Here is a 21,642-nt window from a genome sequence, read left to right as displayed (position 1 = left end):
AAATCTATGACAAAGGAGTATGACCAACAATGAAGAATTAAAAAATAAAATCTCAATAGATGATATTAACCAAATTGAATAGCTATATGCAAAAGAATGAAACCTTATGCCTCTAACTCTATAAACATTTGATTCAAAGTAGATTAAAGACCTAGATATAAGACCAGAACCATAAAATAAAAAGAAACAGTGATGATAAATATCAGTGTTATAGATGTTTTTTTGGCATTGACTCTAAGCACAAGGAAAATGAAAGCAAAAATGAATCATTGGGACTAGATAAAAGTGGCTCTTCTGCATAGAGAAAAAAATAATGCAACAAAAACAGAAGAAAATGTGAATGGATACTTGTCCAAAATACACATTCATATATATATCATATATTCATATTCATATATATATGGGTCAGTAAGTTACTATTAGGGAAGTATATCAGAGCCATAATAAGGTATCAACTCTCACCTGTGAAAATGTTTTATGTCAAAAGATAAGTGACAAATATTGAGGGTATGGAGAAAAAGAATACATATACACTCTTGGTGAGAATATAAATAATACAGTATATTATATGCACCACAATCCTTATAGTTGCATCATTTCTAGTAGCTAAGATAAGGAAACAATCTTAGTATATACACTGATTTATAACTGACTTATGAAGATGCAATATGGAATAATGTTTAACTAATATATGCAAAAACACACAATGAAATATTATTCAGCTTAAAAATCAGAGATATCGCCATCTGCAGCAAAACTGAAATTAACTCAAAGATTATGCGAAGCAAAGTCAGTCAAAAAAGTAAAAGGCAAATGTTGGGTAATTTTACTTCTATGTCCAAACTAAGGAAACAAAATAGGTAAACAAAACAAAATAAAAACAAACCAATGGACATTAACAATAGAACTGAGGTTGAGGAAACTGAAGAGGCGGTATGATAAAGGGTAGAGGAAGACTAATGAATAGTGATAGGTATTCTCTTAGTAAAATTAAAAAGGCAGAATAGTAAAAAGTAAAAATTGAAAATAAAGTAATAAAATGATAAAATCAACATGTAATTATGATATGAATTACTGAGTTGAGATTTTTTAAAAAGGGTTTATTGATAGATCAGAGGTTGGGTCAAAAGAGTATTCTTCTGATTACTTCCTCAATGTTTAACATGGATTTACATGGAACCTGTGTTTGCCTTGCTATATTGCTGAAGAAAAGCCATGTACATATTAAACTAAGGTGGTGAAGAAAGGGCTTAAATAGACAAGGGTCAGCCTTGATTTCCCAAGCCTGCCATTCTTTCTCTTGATAGAAAACAGGTAGCATCTGATGAGTGCAAGTTGTTGGTACTGCAGGAAGATCAAATAATGCCTCCTGAGAGAAACTCACCAATAACTGTGCCAGGGAAGATACGACTTCCAGAGGACTGTGATCCTGAGCAAAATACTGGACTAGGGAAGAATATATTCCATTTTCAAGAAATATTCAAGCATATGAGTTTACACAGTGAGATCAATAAGACCACAAAAGAAACAGTATAGATGAAGAGACAGTATAGTGGGCAGAGTGCTTGCCCTGCATATAGCCGGCCAAGGTTCGCCTTCTGGAAACTGATATGATCCTGGAGCACTCTCAGGAGTGATTCTTGAGCAGAGAGCCAAGAATAAGCTCTGAGTATAGTTGGGTGTAATCCACCCCCCACGCCCCAAAAGAAACACACTGACCAAAAAGTAACAACAACTGTTTATAAACTGTAGTCTAAATTATACATCAGTTTTAAAAATACATGTAATTAAGTAATTCAATTATTCAACAAAAATTATGAGATGCATGCCCAAATAACTTGTAGGGATGAGTTCCAGAATTTCCAGTTCTTTGTGAATGGCTTCTAAAGGACTGCTTTGTGCAAAAGTCCCAGCATAAAAGTGAGGTGATTCTCAGAGTCATATATCCACGATCTATATCATGTCCAGCTGTGAACAAGAACAATGTATTAGAAGGAACCAAAACCTGATCACTGCCTCTTGAGTAAAAGAACTTAAATACTAACTCTCTTCCTTGGTAGAATGCATGGGCATGCAAACTTAGTACTTAGAACACCAAGTGTCTCCTTATTACAAAGCTATAAGAACTTAACAAAAAAGGTTGAATGATTTTTACTGGACAGCTGTCATGAAAGGCTTAAGTTTCTAAACATAAAATATGAGCATGAAGCTCGCTCAAGTCCTTGTCCTCCTCTGAACATGTATCTCATGTGTTTGTCTCTATTTAGTTTACTTTTCCACTCTGGAGAAGCCTGCATTCTCTCTTGAACATGTACTTCCTCTCTCTTTACCTCCCAATACATATTAGTAAGCAAGTTTCAAATAAAACTATCTTGTTTCACTGAATAAAGATGTGCAGGACAGCCACCTCTTCTACAGTCAGTTGTGCTGTGATCATGTCTCGCTAGCAATCCCCAAATGTCTATCAGTCTATTTCACTTATGCTAAGTTAATTGAGACCATTTAAGAATTAGAATTTTTAAAGGACTGTTTTTATTTGTCAACCCACATAAACTGCATGTTGTATCGCATTTTTTTGGTTGAGAGCAATTTTAGTGAAGTGTAACATTTTGCTTCTAAAGGAATAGCTTTGTCAGCTCTTTTTTTAACTCTTCAAAAGAGAGGATTAAACTGAATGAACAATGTAACCAAAACCATAAAGCAAAGGAATTTCCATTACAAAGTGACCTCCCTGAGTAAATTGCTAATAACAATAAATCATATAGTATAGGGTTCTTGTGGTGTGTTAGAAATCAAATACAAATAAGGAACAGTCAATAACAGATATACAGCCCTTGAGGCTATATTTGTAGATCACATGAGTTCAATAATTAGAAAGTATGGTATATAGAAAACAACTTACTAAATCATCCACATCACCACCTTCCTCCAACATGGCCACTTTGTTTTCCTTTGGATTTTCTTTGGGGGCCAGAAACTGTGAAAAGAAAACAAGGCATGATACCAAAATGACATGTTCTTTCCCTTTTATAGATTTTTTTTTTTTTTTTTTTGGTGTGGTGGAGTCATACCAGTGGCTTACTCTTGGCTCTCATTCAGGAATCACTCCTGGCTGACTCAGGGATCATATAAAGTGCTGGGGATATAACTCCTGTCCGCAGCATGGAAGGGAATCACCCTACTTACTTTACTATTGTTTGTACTATCACTTGTATTAAAGTTGGCATGTGGCTGTGCCAGCAGAAAATTAATTGAAGGAGTCCCTCTAAGAACTGGCAATGTGAACTCCTTCCCTTTGAGGCATGCAAGAACTGTATCTAGCTGATGGACTTATAAAATAAGTGGCAAACCATGCCTTGAAAGAATTATTATTATTATTTTTTTTAATAAGGAGAAGTGAGAGTCTGGAAGTGTGACTCAGTGGCAGAACTCATGCCTTGTGTGTGTATCTGAGTTTGAGTCCTGGCGAACACATAAATTGCGCTCTCTCTGCTAGTTTTCTCAGGGTCAGTGTGTATGGGGCGAGAATGAGTGAACCTTCCTGTCCTTCTGCTCTCATGCAGCTGGTCTCTGGCCCAGAGGGACTGGTTATACTTTCCTTCCTTTTCAACATGATGATACAGCAACAATGTTTTCCTTCCTCATTCCTTTTTACTTTCATGGTACAATGGATGCAATCAGGTCTCTGAAACTTAGGCTTCATACATTCCAATAGTTTCATAACTCAAAATCCATCCTTTAAATACTAGGTCATGTGTAGCAGCTCCCAAGGAGAAAAAAAGCACTGAACAACATCTCTTTCTTACATGCAACCCTCCACCCGTCACCCCTGTTTAAGATACACAGCCCACGTGTTTGTCTATATGGTACCAGATATACAGCAGTGACAGTTGGCTACTGACTCAACCTCCCTTCTGGACTTTCTCTTCTTACTCCAGCCTTTATTCCTTTGGGTTTTGACTAGAAGACTTAAGGAATTAGTTTTCTACCCAAAACATTTTTTGATCTTGCAATCCTTTGCATTGATCCTAAACTGGATTTTTGTGAATGCTAGAAATCAATGGTGTGAGGGGAAAATGCTAGCAATTGAGGTACAATCTGGAACAAGTATAATGACGTTGAACTGATAAGAAAGGACATTAATAATAAAACCCCTTAAAGGCCAAATACAGACATCATGTTAATATATATATGTGTATACACACACACACACACACACACACACACACACACACACACACACACACACACACACACATATATATATACACACTTTGGCTAATGACTAAATTGCTTTATTTTAGATCCCTAAATTAATTTTTGTGAGTCTCCAAATTGTCAATATTTCATTTTGTTTCATTTTTGTTTTGGGTTCACACCTGGTGGTGCTCAGGGGTTACTCCTGGCTCTGTGCTCAGAAATCGCTCCTGGCAGGCACATATGGGATGCCGGAATTTGAACCAGCATCAGTCCTAGGTCAGCTGCTTGCAAGGCAAATGCTCTACCACTGTGCTATCTCTCTGGCTCCCAAATTGTTAATATTAAATGATTTTTATTTTATTCCTCTCTTTTATTCATTATCATTAACCCTCATGTAATCTCCCCTACACCAGGGATCAATGGCTAATTGATAGGACTTATCCAGATGGGGTGCTGAGAATAAAAGTAAAGCAGTATCTTACCATAAGTTTCTATGGGGTAACAAATGACCAACCAGTCATTTAAAACACAAACACCCAGGGATAAATGGTTCTAGAGTCTACTACATCATTTCCAATATGTTCTGGCACAAAATCTTGCTACAGCTTCAAGTTTCCATCCTTTTGTCATTTGCAAAACTCTCTATGCACTGAAATTGCAGAATAAATTATGATAGAACACCTGCCCTGTATGGCCATAGTACACACAGATCAATACAAGAGGCACACGCTGAGATTAGACTAAGTTCCTTGGGGGAGGGTAGAAGCAGCAAACACACTCTTTTTCATCAAGCATCTAAATATTTCCATCGGATAGATCTGCTTCACATTACTGTGTAAGTAAAATATGTTCAAAGTTGGGCTACCATCCATTTTCCTTCCCAAAGCCCCAGGCAAGGCTGTTTTTCATACACACCACTCCTCATCATCATAGCTTTTAATTGAAAGTAATTCCCAGGCTTGCAGGATCAGGAAATTCAATTATTAGCCTGTTTTTTTTTTTTTCAATAAAAGCAACAGTTTCCCTAAAGGTAGCAGAAAGAAGAGTCAACATTCATCTTTTTTAAAAATATATTCTTTCCCTTAGCAATATGCTAAAAAATAAAGGTTAAAAAATAGATTTCTGTGACATTCTTACCTCTTCTAACCAGCATCATTTACTTGCAGTTATCAAGAAAAAGGATCCTTACTTGGAGAACTTATTATCCTGGTCATAAGAAAAATGGAATGAATAACTCCCAGCCCTATCCCTTCTTAAGACTGAAAACTAATCCTCGGTTTGTGCTAAGACACTTACCAATTCCCAAATAACATATGGCTTCCATTGGCTTCCCAGAGCCTTAGGTGATTCCAAAGATCACCACAATCTAGAAGCATAAAAGAAGGAAGAAAAAACTGACTGCATGTTTTTTTGTCTAAAATGACAAAAACACTTGGGTTTCAACTGATGCCACTTGTAGCTTCGTTCATGCTATGAAAGCCATAGAGCATGGCAGAGAAATCCTGCAACTCAGCATGGCAACAGAAGACTGCCTTAGTTTTCTCAGTTCCTTAGCAACCCTGAGTAAATAGCCTGTTCCCTCAATAATTTTCCTCAAGAGAAAATGCATTTCCACCACTCACCTACCTGTTGTACTGAACTGTATCGAGTCTTAGATAAAGTATTTTTATCTTTACAAAACAAAATTTTTTTACAGCACTATAGGATTTTTGGCTACAATTCCTAAGATTAGATTCGATGCATGTTTCCTAAATGTCCACCACTAAAAGGGCCCAAGTATTTTTATTAGCAATTGACAGGGCTTGGAAATAATTAAATCTCTATTATCAGGAGAATGGAATAGTACACAGCTTTATTAAAGAATGACTATCCCAACAACTGGATGACTAATAAAAGGTTTGATTCTAATTATATAAAGGTTACAAATTGTGAAAATTGCTCTCAAATAACAAATCTCAAAACAGTGGCTACTTTGGGGGTCAAGGAGTTTCAGATATGAAAAGCACCACGGAATGTGTTGTGTCTCCAGGGGTGATAAAAGTTCTATATTTTGATTTCAGTGATAGGTATCCAGATAGATAAATGTGTAAGAATTCATCAAGTTGCACGTTTAAGTAAATTTTAATTATCCTAAAATTTTTTAAAGTTCTAAACAGAAGGAGCATTGTGATATTTTCATTGTATTTTCTTGTACTAGCATAGAGATATAAAACAACTATACCAGGGGTTTATGGCAAAAATATAAAAAGGAGCAAAAAAGAAAGTATCATGGGGACTAAGAGGGATGCATAGAAATAAATGTGAGAGGCTCGGCTGGGACCAGAACACTCCACATGCCAGGATTTCGTGGGCTTTTGACTGGTATGATGGGGGCTCTGGGCAGGACAGCTAGCCATAGGACCCTGGGCTGACCACTTTGTCCAGGAGAGCATGATTCCCCCCACACCAGGCGGGTCTTCAGGGCCACGCCTGGTTAATCGGGCCTTGGGGGGAGGGGGTGAGAGATTCCTCCCTAGGCATCCAAAAACTGCAGGGGCTTGGCTGGGCCCAGAACACTCCGAATGCCAGGATTTCTTGGTGTGTTTGCCTGGTATGTTGGGGGCTCTGGGCAGGACAGCTGGCCATAGGACCCCTGGGCTGACCACTTAGTCCAGGGGAACAAGATTCCCCCACACCAGGCGGGTCTTCAGGGCCACGCCTGGTTAATCGGGCCCTGGGGGGAGGGGGTGAGAAATCCTTCCTAGGCATCCAAAAACCACAGAGGCTCGGCTGGGACCAGAACACTCCACATGCCAGGATTTCGTGGGCTTTTGACTGGTATGATGGGGGCTCTGGGCAGGACAGCTAGCCATAGGACCCTGGGCTGACCACTTTGTCCAGGAGAGCATGATTCCCCCCACACCAGGCGGGTCTTCAGGGCCACGCCTGGTTAATCGGGCCTTGGGGGGAGGGGGTGAGAGATTCCTCCCTAGGCATCCAAAAACTACAGAACCGCGCGGGGGCTTACGCCCCCGCGCGTACTTCATGTATTTCATGTATTCAGAATATCCCTTATTCTTATGTTATGTTTTCCGTATACAGAATGTTTATTTTGTATTCTCCCCTTTCCCACACCCCTACAAAGCTCTTTTTCACTCCTTAACTCTCTAACCCCTTCTCAAACATCACTAATCTAGTTTTCTCTTTTTAACTTCAGTAGTGTAGAATCGTAATCACAGTCCAAAGCTGTGCATTGTGTATGACAACCCCAAACTGTTTCAAGATACATAAAATGGACACGTATTTCTTTAGAATATTTTGTGTTTCTTCTCTGACAGCTATAATTCTTACTAAATGTTGTCTTATACAGTGATGATTCTAACCACTTTTTATCTTCTCTTTTTAAGCTGTTTAACAAGTAATTTTGGTGGAAGAGTCCCCCAGTTTAATGCTTATGACTGAGTCATGTCAATGGAATCATTGTAATTGTTCTTATGGCTCCCATATGCGCCAATAACACCATGTGGCATTGCTTCTTATTTGCATAGGCACATTAAAATGGGAAAATAGTATAAATACAAATAAGATCCTATCTAATAGAGATTAGAACACACAAACCTTGTAGTGCAGAGGGACCTTACACCCTGAACATTGACATAACGACCTGGCACAGACCTCAGAAGAAAGGGCATATTCCATTCTCCCCTGAACCAGGAAAGCCATCCACGAAACATCCAGGCTGGTCTATAACATCACCTGGAAGCAATCCTCTAACATGGAAGACCTACACTGCTCAGACTTCGACCTGCTCAAAAGAGACTTCCCTTAACACTGAGAAGACTTAACAACAACAACGACCGGCTTACAGGACAGGGCTCCCTGCATTGCCCTTTGATTGTGAGGTGAAAGGAGAGGATGCTCCACGTCCTGACTTCAATGTAAGATATGCAGATTCCAGGATCTTTAATACAGAAACATGATACCAACAACAGAGACTGTGTGAAAAATAAAAGTGTGTTGGCACTACAGACAATGTATTGGATTGGACGATCTAGCTTGCTTGGAGCCTAGACTTGGTCTTGTGCCAGGAAACTTCAGGGGTCTGGTCTCTTTGTACTTAGGCCAAGGTTATTTCTTTCCATGTTCCTCATATTTTGATGGGCCTATGCAAACAACAATTGCCACTCTAACACCATTCTTACTGTGCTCCTTTGACTCTAATCCTTAAAAAGAACTCACTTAAAATTTGAGGTTAACTTAAGCTAATATGCATGTATATGGAAATGTAAGAAAATACTATGCCTGTAATGTTTAAGGAGTTACGTAAGTTTTATGGCTTTAGATTGCCTTGTGTACTGTTAAGAAATATTATAATGTGTTACAATCTGGGGACTTGAGGGACAAAGTAATTGTACATGGATTCTGTCTTATTTATCTTAATGTTCTTTGGCTGAAATTTCAAAGTTAATATATCAGCAAGGGGACTTCTGAGAATTATGTTATGGGTGATTGTCCTTCCACTGTAACTTTACCTTGTCCTCTTACTTTGCACCCTTGTTCTCATAATTAAAAATAAAAATTTAAAAAAAAAAAAAAAAAAGAAATAAATGTTCTCAAGGAATAATTCTTATATATATTTTTTATCTTTTCTTATCCTTTGTACAGCTCTGCAGACTTCCTTAGACATTCATCACACAAAACAGCACAGGAAAAAACAAACATTCTATCTTTATGCAGACTGGTGGCATGGACAGGAGGGAAGCACTGTGATGTGGCAGAAAGATGGCTATATTGAAAGTTTACTAGGGACTGGAGAGATAGCATGGAGGTAAGGCGTTTGCCTTTCATGCAGAAGGACGGTGCTTCGAATCCCCGCATCCCATATGGTCCCCCGTGTCTGTCAGGGGCGATTTCTGAGCATAGAGCCAGGAGTAACTCCTGAGCGCTGCCAGGTGTGACCCAAAACCAAAAAAAAAAAAAAAAAAAAGAGTAAAAGAGTCTGCTCAGCTCTCCTAGGCTTCCACTTTTTTTTTGGGCCACACCCAGTGATGCTCAGGGGTTGCTCCTGGCTTGGGGGACCATATGGGATGCCGAGGATTAAACCGAGGTTGTACTGGGTCAGCTGCATGAAAGGCAAGCGCCCTAATGCTGCGCCATCGTTCTCCTCGGCTTATACTTTTGAGACACTGCAACAGCCAACTTTCCCCCTCTCTTCTCTGTAAATGACCAGAGCACTAAGTTGAGTGCCTACATTTCTACGGTAGAAAATAAATATCAATAACAATAAAGTGAAATTAGGACATTAGGACAAGTGCCAAAAAGATGCCCCCATTTTCTGTCTTATATCAAATGATTATCTAATTTAGACCTAGCTCAGTTACTTGGAATTCCATAAGAAATCATACTATCAAGCCCTGGGAGGAAAATCTTGTTTCCCTTCTATGCTGTTAATGTGAAGAGAAAGGAAATGGAGAACTGGAGATCAGTTCCAGAAACTTTTTCACACCTGGTGGCTTACTGTGAAACCTCAGAAACGGCATCCTATTTCATAGGTCCTGTGTTGATCTATAAAAGTTTGAACTAAAAAAAAAAGATCAGGATTTTGGGGGTTCCTTGCCCTGAGGTCCTAAAAATTCTTCCAAGTACCTGGACACAAATAATTCCAATATGCCTGTTCCTGCTGCTTACTAATGGAAAAGTACTGTCTTTATCTGTTTTATATGTATCAGGCTTTCAGTTTTAAAAATAAAAACTCAGGGGGCCGGAGTAATATCATAGTGGTAGGGCATTTGCCTTGCATGCGGCCAGCCCAGGACAGACATGGTTCTATTCCCAGCACCCCATATGGTCCCGAGACTGCCAGGAGTGATTTCTGAGTGCAGAGTCAGGAGCAATTTCTGAACACTGCCAGATGTAGCCCCCATACCAAAATAAATAAATAAATAATAAAAAGTCATCTAGGTGACTATTAGGATTCTTTCAAGCTAAATAAAACTCTATCCAACTTCAGCCAGTATTCTCTGCCTCTGTTAAGAATATGGCCTATAGAATATGGCCTATAGTGCCTATAAAAAAAAAAACCCACCAAAAAACCTTGCCACACCAGCCCTCCTTCATTTTATTTAAGTATTTTCTTCTTTCTTGTTGTTTTTTAGTTGTTTATTGTTGTTGTTATGTTTTTGTTATTGCTTGTTTTGTTTTTTTCTTTCACTTTTCCCTTTCTTCTTTTAAACTGATATTGATAGCTCCTAGATGGACTCCTCCCAGCTTTTTTTTTTTTTCCCTAACAGAACCACAGAATTGGAATCATCTTGTTCTGCCTCATAAATTGAGGGGGAATGAAAAAAAAGGATGGTACCAGGAGCAAACAGTTGCATGTACATTGAGTGGAAATAAAAAAAAATGATCAAACCTAAACACCAAACTCAAAGTCAAAGACAACAGAACCAAGATACCTAGGCTGGAGAGATAGCATTTGCCTTGCAAGCAGAAGGACAGTGGTTCGAATCCCGGCATCCCATATGGTCCCTCGAGCCTGCCAGGAACGATTTCTGAGTGTAGAGCCAGGAGTAACCCATGAGCGCTGTCGGGTGTGACCCAAAAATCAAGGAATAATTTAAAAGAAGCAAGATACCCAATCTACAACAAGTTATATACAAAAGGGACCTTTTACATCAGCAGTCAAGGTGGCATAAGGGAGAGGTATAGGATGCATGCTGGGAACAGGGGCGGAGGGAGGTGGTGGGAATGGCTCTAATTCATTGTCACTATGTACCTTAAATATAACAGTGAAAGACTTGTAATTCACATTGGTCACAATAAAAAATTATTGTAATAAATCATAAAAACAAAAAACAAACAAAAGAATATGGCCTATTTAATGTTTCTTGCTTCAGGCTTTTCCCTGGAGTCATCATCAACTTTGGGGCCAGATTAATATCTTTCCTGTGGAGCTGTCTGTGGACTGGAAGGGGAGTTCACAACAGCCATGGCCTCCTGCCCACTAACAGTCAATAGCATCAACCTGTGGTGGAACCAGCAAAAAAAGTTTCCAGTATTGCCAAATGTCTCCTGTGGAACAGCATAACTCCTGACTGAAAACCACTATTGTACTCTGAATGCAAGTTGACAAGAAGAAATTCAAACTAAACAAAAAACTTTCCAAAAACACTCCCAAAAACAATTCAAGTGCAAAATTAGCCAACCCTGAACTTTTCACAAGACCAGAACCTGTGCTGATGTGACTTGGGATAAATGATTTCCTACCTGTTTCTGACAGGTTTGAGAATCAGCAATCACATTTTCCCCAGCCCTGGTCCAGATGGAAGAGCCATATTGAACTACACATGCCAAACTTCACATGTAAAACACACATATTAACAACCAATATCAAAAAAGGTTAAGGGGCCAGAGCGATAGCACAGTGGTAGGGCATTTGCCTTGCATGTGGCTGACCCAGGACAGACCTGGGTTCAATCCCCGACATACCAGATGGTCTCCTGAACCAGGAGTGATTTCTGAGCTCAAAGCCAGGAGTAACCCCAGAGCGCTGCCGCCGGCTGTGACCCAAAAACCAAAAACGAAACAAACAAAAAACTCAGAAAAGGTTAAATGAAGTAACTGACAGGTGGTAATGACAATATAACTGAATGTAGAAGGGTAAAAATATTCACTTCTGGGCTTCATGTTGAAATGAAGTATGAGAAAGATAGTGACTTTCTAAACTCATGTCAAAGAACAACTCATTTTTGCAGTGATGCTGAGTTACCTATATTTCTGAAAGACTCATAAAATCCACAATTTCTAGATAGAGTAGAAAGACATACATTTCTGATATGAAAAGTTAAAGAGTTATTTTCCACTTAAAGTGGTCATCTCTGGATATTTGTTTTATTTCAAATCATCAACATTTAATAGAAATTAACTTGAAAGTTAGCTAAGTTACGATAAATATTGGAAAATTTTAACTGGACTATGACAATGGACTATGGACAATCTTTCAGATTCTAGTCAAGTTTCCTTAATTGCCTTTATGGGAAGTGATCAAACATATCACTTGCTTTGTAAGCAATGCAGATGAACATTCAGTACCTGGTCAGGAGTATTCATACTTTCCGGACTTGGCTAAGTGAAATAACGGAAGCCTATCCTCCCTATTAAATCCACAAGTAACTCTTACTATCATTTGTTTGTGTACACTAACTCCCTTCTATACTTTAAAAATCAACATAGGCCTATTTCTGATGCAAAGGATTATAATTTCAAGGTGAAAAACAGGGTTCACGTGTACTCTTAAAGCAGATACAAAAATAAAGCCTTGCAAGTCAGCCTGATGAAGTGTGTAGTGAATGATTCAGAACAAGCTCTTTGCCTTGCTTTCTAATTTTCTTTCTATTCAAAGAGAGTTAAGTTTTCTGAACTGCGTAAGACCCACTGAAATCAACTCTGCTGATATTAGAATCATCTGAGGACACCAACTCAGACCTAGTCACAACTGAAATTCCTCTCTGTGGCTTAATTATCAGACATTAAAATTCTTGATGGTTAGACTTTCTATTCTTATGTTACAAAGATACTGCATGTGCAACATAAAACACGACTTAGACAATTTGCATGAAGCTCATTATCCTTTCTTAGACTTCTCTTTCTCTGCTAGATTCACTTAGCTCTGACATTTTGGTGAAGATGTACTGTGAGGAAAGAAAACTACCTATTTTAGATTAGTGCTTCTCGCTTTCTCCAAAAATAGTGTTATGCACTCCATTCTCACCTGGATAACAATGACTAAAAGGAACAATGATTAACCTGAAATTGCTTGGCATGAATTATTTTAATTATTTAGTAATAATGGATGGATACGTCTTTGCCTTGTAATGGCTGATTTTTGTTTTGTTTTGAGGCCACACTTGGAGTTACTTAGGGCTTAATCCTAGCTCTGCATTCAGGAGTCATTGCTAATGATGCTTGAAGAGGATCTAACTGAGGTAAGCAGTGTGTATGGCAAATGCCTTAACCCCTGTAGTATCTCTTCCTCTCTCTATAAGGAACACTTTTAGGTTGCTTGGCTTGACTATGTTGCCCAGTTGTATCAAACGTCAGTCTGGATTTTGCTGTAAAGGGATTTTATAAATCTGACTTTACATAAGGAGATTTCTCTCTCCTTTCATCAGATCTCCTAATCATCAGATTAGGCTTCATCTGATGAAAGAAATTCTGTCTTGACCATAAATAGAAGTGCTGCTTAAGTTTCTAGCTTAACTAGAAACTTACTAGTTAGTATGCCCTATAAACTTCAGGTTTTCCAATCCCTACATCGTTTCAAATAAATACCCCTACCCACCACCTGCTCTAGCTCCCAGACACTCCATTCCATTGGTATTCTCTTTAAAGAGCCTTGAATGATAGTCAGGGCTCTTCAAGGGGGGAATTATTGTCATATCATGCTGTTGTATAAGGTAACAAAAATAAAACCAAGCAGTTAAATGAGGTACTCTCAATGAATCCATAGTACTCAGTATGAACTATGACAGGAGGTAGTACAAACCAGAGGAAGCCCCTACTGATACAACCATCAGATATTTGAGCAATATGCCTCTAAAATTCCAGGCTCTTTCTTTACTAGAGTGTTATCTTTTGAGTTTTCAGTGTCTCCTCCTTGTGTCTTATCATTCAATCTAGCACAGTGCAATAGAGCATTTGTAAAAAGTTGACACCATAGTGGCCAGGTACTGTGCTAGCAGGACTGGATGAAGATTGTAGCTGAAGATGAATGTCACGAGCTATATATTTTGGGTCTATCCAATTTTCTTTTATTAAAATTTCATCACAAATCTGAGGTATAATGAAGAATGATTATGTTAAAACAGTCACAAGCATCTGATTCATAGATGAAATTAGATTCAACACTGGTACACCGAACAGGAAGACTGACTTAGCCCTGTATCTTTCTCATTGGGGCTGGAAAGATAGTACAGAAGGCTGAGCCTTGCTTGCAACTGAGCCAGGTTTGATCCTCTCATCTCATATGGTCCTGAGTACTGCCAGGAGTGATCCCTGATTAAAGAGTCAGGAATAACCCTTAAGCATTGCCAGGTGTGGCCCGAACCAAACAAAAACATTTTTAGAAAAGCTCACAAGGTCTGCCAACAGCTGTTTTTTTTAAACACATCAGAAAGCATCTGATGTGTCTTATGAGAGGATACTTGTGTTTCTCTTCTTTACTATTGATTACAATTGCCTATAGGGATTTTATTTTATTATTTTTTTGTTTTTGTTTTTTGTTTTTGGATCACACCCAGCAGCACTCAGGGGCTACTCCTGGCTCTTTGCTCAGAAATTGCCCCGGCAGGCTCAGGGGGACCATTTGGGATGCTGGGATTCGAACCATGGACCTTCTGCATGAAAGGCAAACGCCTTACCGCTGTGCTATCTCTCTGGCCCTATCATATGGGGACTTTAAAAACAAACAAACAAACAAACAAACAAACAAACAAAAAACAAACAAAAAAACAAGTAAAAACCATGTCCAGGATCCATCTCAAGACAAAATTAATACAGAAGGAGAAGCCTCCATCATTAGTACTTAAAAAAAAGAAAAAGAAAAAAAAAGAAGGGGGCCCCGTGTAATAACAGAGCAAATTTTGCCTTGCATGTGGCCAATTGGGTTCGATCTCTGGCATTCTATATGGTCCCGAGCCTGCCAGGAGTGATTTCTGAGCACAAAACCCCCGAGCACAGCCAGTTGTAGCCCACCTCCCCCCACCAAAAAAAAAAAAAAAAAAAAAAAGAGGTGAACAATGTGTGGCCAGGACAGAAATTAGAAACCATTTCACTGGGTTAGATGAATTTGTGACTTTTCCCTGAGTCTCAACTAAGCTTGGTTTTAAAAGATTGTACAAGCTACTAAAACTGGAATACAGGTAAATTTTAGAAGCATTACTGTAGCCTAGGGAAAACTAAGTGAATTACCATTTCTTCCACAAGGACACTGCAGTTGAAGTAATTTGCTGGTTGGCTAAATAAAGAATGAGCACACTAATTTAGTTTCCTTCACAAATGAACTTTTTAAAGAAAGAAAGGGTATCAAGAAAACTCTATGCACTGTATAATCCATCTAAAGATCGAGAATAGTCCATCAATACCTTTTTGGCTTCCTCAGCTGTGACAGAGCTTCCAGAGGCTTCATCTTTGGTGATAAGAGAAATTCCATCTAAAATGTGATTCACAAAGAAAGTCCAAGTTTTAGGAACAATATCAAATCCCACTTTCTTTTCTACCACATCTCTACTCACGTTTGCACTGGAGAATTTTGAAAATATAAATGTACTCTTCTATAGGAGATATGGAAAACTATAAAGGCCACTAACTTGCACTGTCCCCTTCCATCTGGCATCAATTATCCAGTTTTTCTCTTTTATGTTTTGAGTAAAATAAGGGCCGCATCTCAAATGCTACTTTTCAGATTCTGAATAAAATATTCTATCTGGAGTTTCTCATTCAGAATTTGAAGAGTACTTTGTTTATCCTGATGAAATGGCTACTATTATAGCTTATCTCTAGAACTATCAGTACATATTCTCTCTCTCCTGTAACTATCCTTCTCTTGAAGGCAGAGACTAGTTTTATTCAACTTCAAAGTAGTAAATATCAGAGCTCAATAAGTTTGCCCTGCTTTCCAAAAGGGAAATGTGTTTATTTCATAAGATTCAGCATATTACTTTTTTTTTTATCTGAGAACACTGTTGCCATTAATTTATATGAAAAAAGTTTTTCCATATAAATTCAAAAAAAATAATTTAAGTATTTCCAGATCCAAAATCTAAGTTACCAAATCAGTTCTCCATTAGCAGGTAAAACTTGGATCTGTACACTTCGGTCCAAACTCATTAATATCCAGTGTGGGAATCTGCTGGCATTTTGCCCTTCTGGTTGTGCCAGCTGGTCACTGATGGAATGGTAGGAGGACTAAAGCCAGGCAGAAGCACGCTGCCACAAAGGTCATGTCTATCATTAGGCACGGCACATCAGTTTTGGTTCAGTGAGAGCAAATCAAGGATAGAAAATCTAGCCTTTAGTGTTCCCTTCTTTGGAAGTTTTTCTCCCGTTTCAAAAAGGTGATGCCTGCATACATTTCCAAATAGGCTCATGCGATTAACATGCAGTAGTACCTAGAAATGGCACAGGCAGTATGGATCCTCTCAAGAGTGTACAAGTTCTCAGAAAATATGTTTGCCTATGTCCTGCAACACTTTTTTCCCCTCAGCAAATGATATGCTGGAAGCATCCAATAAATACCAAAACCAATCTCTTTCATCTACTGGGTTGGCAGGAGAGACACAAAAGTGATTTGAATAAGCCCCATTCACCACCTATTCTAATTGCTTTTGCTCCCCAGTGTAGAAGTTAAAGGGCTGAAAAATTAACTGTCAGGAAAAATGGCTGCCTGTGTGATGAAAGGCTGCCTGTTAGAAGCTGGATAGATAGGTATGCAATGCCTTTGTACAGAATTTTCAGAAAAAAAGATGGGCAGAAACTAACTTTTGGGGGTATCTTGCTTTATGTGAAGTTTTATACTTTTCAGAACTATTTTCACAACATATATTTTTAATAGGCAGTCTATTTTGCTCGAGTTCTGAAAGAAAATCAAGACAGGCTCTCCAAAATGGGCAAAGTGCACAAAGAACCCTTACATATCAAACATAAAATGGAAAAAAAAAAAACACCTTTGCTGCCTTCTTTTCTCAGTTCATTTGCCTGGTCACTGGGAAATGTGAGGTACTAAGTGAGTGTGGTGCATGAATATGTTGGTCTGATGGTTTAGAAACAAAGAACATGGCGGGCAGGATGGCAAAATGTGTGTGGGGTCAGTAAAAGTGCCAATGGATGTGAGAAATGGGTCAATACTTACACACTTTTATACAAAAGGTAGAAAGGGCATACTGGAAAAAGGCAATGGTGTGCAGAGCTGCTATTTATCACCTTGAATATGCTTATTAAAGCAAGTGTTCCAGCATCTTAAATCCTGGGAAATCTCAAATCTATATGGAAAGTTAACAGATCCCCCACACAGCACATTACAATAAAATTTATATTTAGGAACCATAACAATGGCTAAAGTATTTGTAGAAAAAGACAAAGGATACCTTACCTTGAATGAGAATTTCCCAGAAATGATTTAATTGTTTGATTTCCACTGTTTCTCGAAGGGATTTTAAGAAATCATTAAAGCGCTGCTCCTCTGAAAACTTCCGTTGTCAAAGCAAAAACAAAAAGATGTCAGTTATCCCCAGACCAAAGTGCTCTGAATTCTGAAGCAACCATAGTAATTATAAAATATAGAAACTATATTTAAAATATTTAAAAATATAGAAATTGTTCTTTGATTAATGCAGAACTGGAATTGCAGCATTGTTTGGAACCAAAAATCTTCCTTCTGTGTGTGTGAAGTATAGAGCTTTGCAGAATCATGTATAGTTAAGTTTGGTGGCCCAGTTCTTATCCTTTCAATTTTTAATATGGACGATATCAAACATAAACTGAGAGAAAAAATTTAATGAGTGCTCATGTATCTTTTAACCAGCCTCAATAATTATTAACTTGGAAAACCTTATTTCATCTGCATCATGATGCTCACATTACTTTGAAGCAGATTTCAATCAAGAATTTCAACCCATAAATATTTCAGTACACAGTATCTAAAATATTGAAACTTAAAAAATGCTCACAAAAATGAGTAAATCCTCAACAGAAGCAAACAAGCAGTCAGTATTCACATTTTCTCAATTAGAAAACCTTTTTTTTTTTTTACATTGTATAATTTAAAATGTCTTTATGTTAAGACTGATTTGATAGGTCAGTGGTAGTACATTGGGAAGGGTGCCTACCTTGTACTGACCTAGTACAACTGACCTAGTTTTGATGCCCGACACCACATATGGTTTCCCAGTGGTGTACAGGATCCCTGAGTACAGAGCCAGGAGTAATACTACCAGATGTGACCCACATCCCATCTCCCAAAAAGAGCTGATTTGTTATGTCTCTAAAGTGTCATTTGCATACCTTGCTCTGTCTTTCCATGTTTTAAAGAATGCCTGAACTTGTGTTCCTTTTAGAGACTTACGGTAGCTGTCATACACTTCATACACCCTGGGCAGTGCTGAAAACAATGCATTTTTCACAACCTTTTCTTTGTTGTTTATTTTTCTGACTTTTGGATTTTTAGAAGTGTTTTCAAAAAATTCCTAATAGAACAATAATAAAGCCCAATACAAAAGGTAGGTACATGCAAAGTAATTGTCAGTGTTTTTACCCCCACTTCTTCTGGTATTCAAATTCCGGCATTTGAATCCTTCTTACTAATTTGGATTGAGAATTATTTGAAAATCAACCTTGCATTTATGTCTCTATAAGAGCCCATTCTATACAGCGATGGGCCATCATATGCTACAATGAATATTCCCTTGGTTCGCTATACAGATATCATACTGCCAGACCTATAATATCAATAAAAACTCTCAGGGAATCTGAAGAGATAGTACAGCAGGTGAGTGCTTTTGCATTGCACACAGCTGACCTGGGTTTGATCACAGACATCCCAAAAAATTGCACTGCCAGAGTGATTCCTGAGTGCAGAGCCAGGAGTAACCCCTAGGCATTGCTGGTGTGGCCCCCAAACAAAAGCAAAAATAAGGGCCCCAACTTTTCAGGGATAAAATACTTCTCACTCCCCTGACATTTTTTTCCTTTTCAGAAATGATACCAAATGTAAAATAAACTAGGTATTTATAATTTGCTTTCATACACGGCCCTTTAATTACTTCCAAAGCTTAGGTTTATTTGGGATAAATAAATTAGCCTCTTTTTATTTATTTAAAATAAAATCCCCTAGGATGATGGCAAAATGTTTAGGAAGGAGTCAAGTTGGGTCTATGTTACCTGAATGGCTTCTTTCCGGAAAGCTTTGATGCAATCTATGCTCTTCATAAAATATGGTGTCTCGTTAGTTTCCACAAACTGCTCAATATGATTTATCAGCTGTTGGCTCACTAGAATATAAGACAATGAATTTTTCTCCATGTGAGGATGCTTGTTAGAGAGTGCCTGCCTTTGTGTGTGCCTGTAAATATGCATTATGGATCAGTGGATCACAATGCAAACTTGTCTTTCAAGGGCTGCGTGAGGACTGGAGGTGAAATGCAAAATAACCGATTCTCAAAGCCTATATTTGAGACGTTTGAGTCATTCTTACTTACCAAGATCTAAAATTTAATTTTGATCACCCTTATTGATATTTACCCAGAATTAAAATTTAATTTCTTTCTTCTTTTTTTTAAATATAAAGTCTTTAATTAAGCACCATGCTTACAAGCATGATTGTAGTTGGGTTTCAGTCATAAACAGAACGCCCCTTCGACAGTGCAACATTCCAACCAGCAATGCCCCCCACCCTCCCACCCCCGTCCCCCGTCTGTATTCCAGACAGGCATTCTACTTCTTTTACTCACTGACATTGTCATGATAGTTGTTAGTGTAGTTATTTCCCTAACTGCACTCACCATTCTTTGTGGCCCTCATCTCTACTGTCTCTGGGCATTATTACAATAATGCTCTTAATTTTTCTTAAAATCCATATTCTGTGTCTCTCTCCCTCTGACTTGTTTCACTCAGCATAAAAACATAAAATTTAATTTCTAAGATGCTAAGAATTAAAGCTAAATGTTCCCTTTGGGTTTCAAACAAATACAAAGTTACTATTCCTAAAATGGTGGTGGTGATGCTTTTTATGTTTGCCTTAGAATTTAGGGTCTATTTGAGTAGTTAAATAATGTCTTCCAGGAGGCTGGACTGATAGCACAGAGCTAGGGCATTTGCCTTGCAGGAGGACAGACCTGGGCTCAATTCCTGGTATCCCATATGATCCCCTGAGCCTGCTAGGGGCGATTTCTGAGCAAAATCAGGAGTAACCTCTGAGTGTCCCTGGGTGTGGCCCAAACCCCACCTCCCCTCAAAAAGCTTTCCTGATAGAAAATACAAATACTCTACTCACTCCTTTAATGCCACACCCAGGGTTATTATCAAACAATTACAGAAAACATGAAGAGCTAAAGGACACCCCATCTTCTACCAGTCCCAAGTCAATAGAAAAAATCGTCCCTGGATGAGAAATCATTGCTACTCAGCTTTTGTCCTTGGCTAGACCTGAATATTTTGTATAGCTGCTTAGAACTCTTTAGTTTATGATTCTCAGGAAACCATAATCAGTCTACAATGTCACGGATGCTAAAGAATGAAGAAATACAATAATACCATTTTCTTTTTCTTTTTTTCTTTTCTTTTTTTTTTGGGGGGGGGGGTTTAGGTCACAGGTCACACCTGGCTCCATGCTCAGAAATCGCTCCTGACCGGCTCGGGGGACCACATGACACATGGGATGCCGGGATTCGAACCATCGATCTTCTGCATGCAAGGCAAACACCTTATCTCCATGCTATCTCTCAGGCCCCTATAATACCATTTTCAACTTAAGGATGCTTCATAAGTTCTCACACACACACACACACACACACACACACACACACACACACACACACACAGTCTCCTCAGTATAAAAAATAGCATATAAAAATTAAAACTTAAATCAAGAACTGTAAGTTATCAAACAGATTAAATGATCTGTGTAAAACAAATTCAGGAGAAGCAAACATGCCTGACTAAAGGTGTAGCAGTCTCCCTTGTCCCTGAAACTACTCCTTAACTGATTGCTGAATGACCAAAAATTCTAACAATGCACACTGGCCATGATCACAGCCTCATCTGGGCTTTCTAATAGTTCTGAAAATATGTAGATGCAATACTAATACAAAGTCCTTATAAGCTATAAATCCTATAAAGCTCAATAAAGGCTAGTAGGTGAATTACAGTTCTATGAGCAAAGCTCATTTCCTTAGAAAAAAACAAGAATTTCAATGCTATCAATTTATTTCTAAAGGACCTTATGGAATGTGAAAAAACAAACAAACAAACAAACAAAAAAACCCTGAATATCTAGAGAAAGTATTTTCCAATACAACAGTTTTGCACCCAGAGAAAAATATTCCCAGTGACCCTTTCATCTCTTCTACCTACTAGATTATGATCTCCATTATATTTAAACTTGAAAGATTAAAAGAACTGCTTCTTTGTAACTTCAGATATCTTTACCAAGGTACCCTGCAGTGATGAATGACCATCTAACTATAATTCAGAACAATATGAAGATTGTTTAGGTGTATCTTTTTAAACAGAGTTAAAAACAGAATCCCGATTAGCAGGCAGAGCAACACATTATCAGGGAGCGCAAGAAGCTAATTTCAAAAAAAAAAAAGAAAAAAAAGAAGAAGAAGCTAATTTCAATTGTTCAGCTGGAAAACGCAAAGTCACAAAAGTGCTTGATTTTTCCCTACACTACACACTCTGCAGAGAAAA

General features: G+C 38.2%; 1 protein-coding gene across 1 annotated transcript in view; it reads right to left on the bottom strand.

Moving 5' to 3' along the window:
• Positions 1-1,724: 1,724 nt before the first annotated feature.
• The window catches only part of XRCC5 (X-ray repair cross complementing 5), a 134,233-nt gene continuing 114,315 nt past the window's right edge, over positions 1,725-21,642 (bottom strand). The window contains exons 17-21 of the mRNA XM_049770326.1: positions 19,114-19,223; positions 17,327-17,423; positions 15,321-15,388; positions 2,903-2,977; positions 1,725-1,968 (exon numbers count right to left, since the gene is read on the bottom strand). Coding sequence (XP_049626283.1) covers positions 1,954-1,968; positions 2,903-2,977; positions 15,321-15,388; positions 17,327-17,423; positions 19,114-19,223 — 365 coding nt within the window. The 3' untranslated portion in view covers positions 1,725-1,953. The remainder of the gene's footprint in view (positions 1,969-2,902; positions 2,978-15,320; positions 15,389-17,326; positions 17,424-19,113; positions 19,224-21,642) is intronic.

The sequence above is a fragment of the Suncus etruscus genome, chromosome 1 (assembly GCF_024139225.1).
Source record: "Suncus etruscus isolate mSunEtr1 chromosome 1, mSunEtr1.pri.cur, whole genome shotgun sequence".
Classification (NCBI taxonomy): domain Eukaryota; kingdom Metazoa; phylum Chordata; class Mammalia; order Eulipotyphla; family Soricidae; genus Suncus; species Suncus etruscus.
The sequence above is the reverse complement of the archived record's forward strand: the minus strand, read 5'-3'. Positions and strand labels throughout refer to the sequence as shown.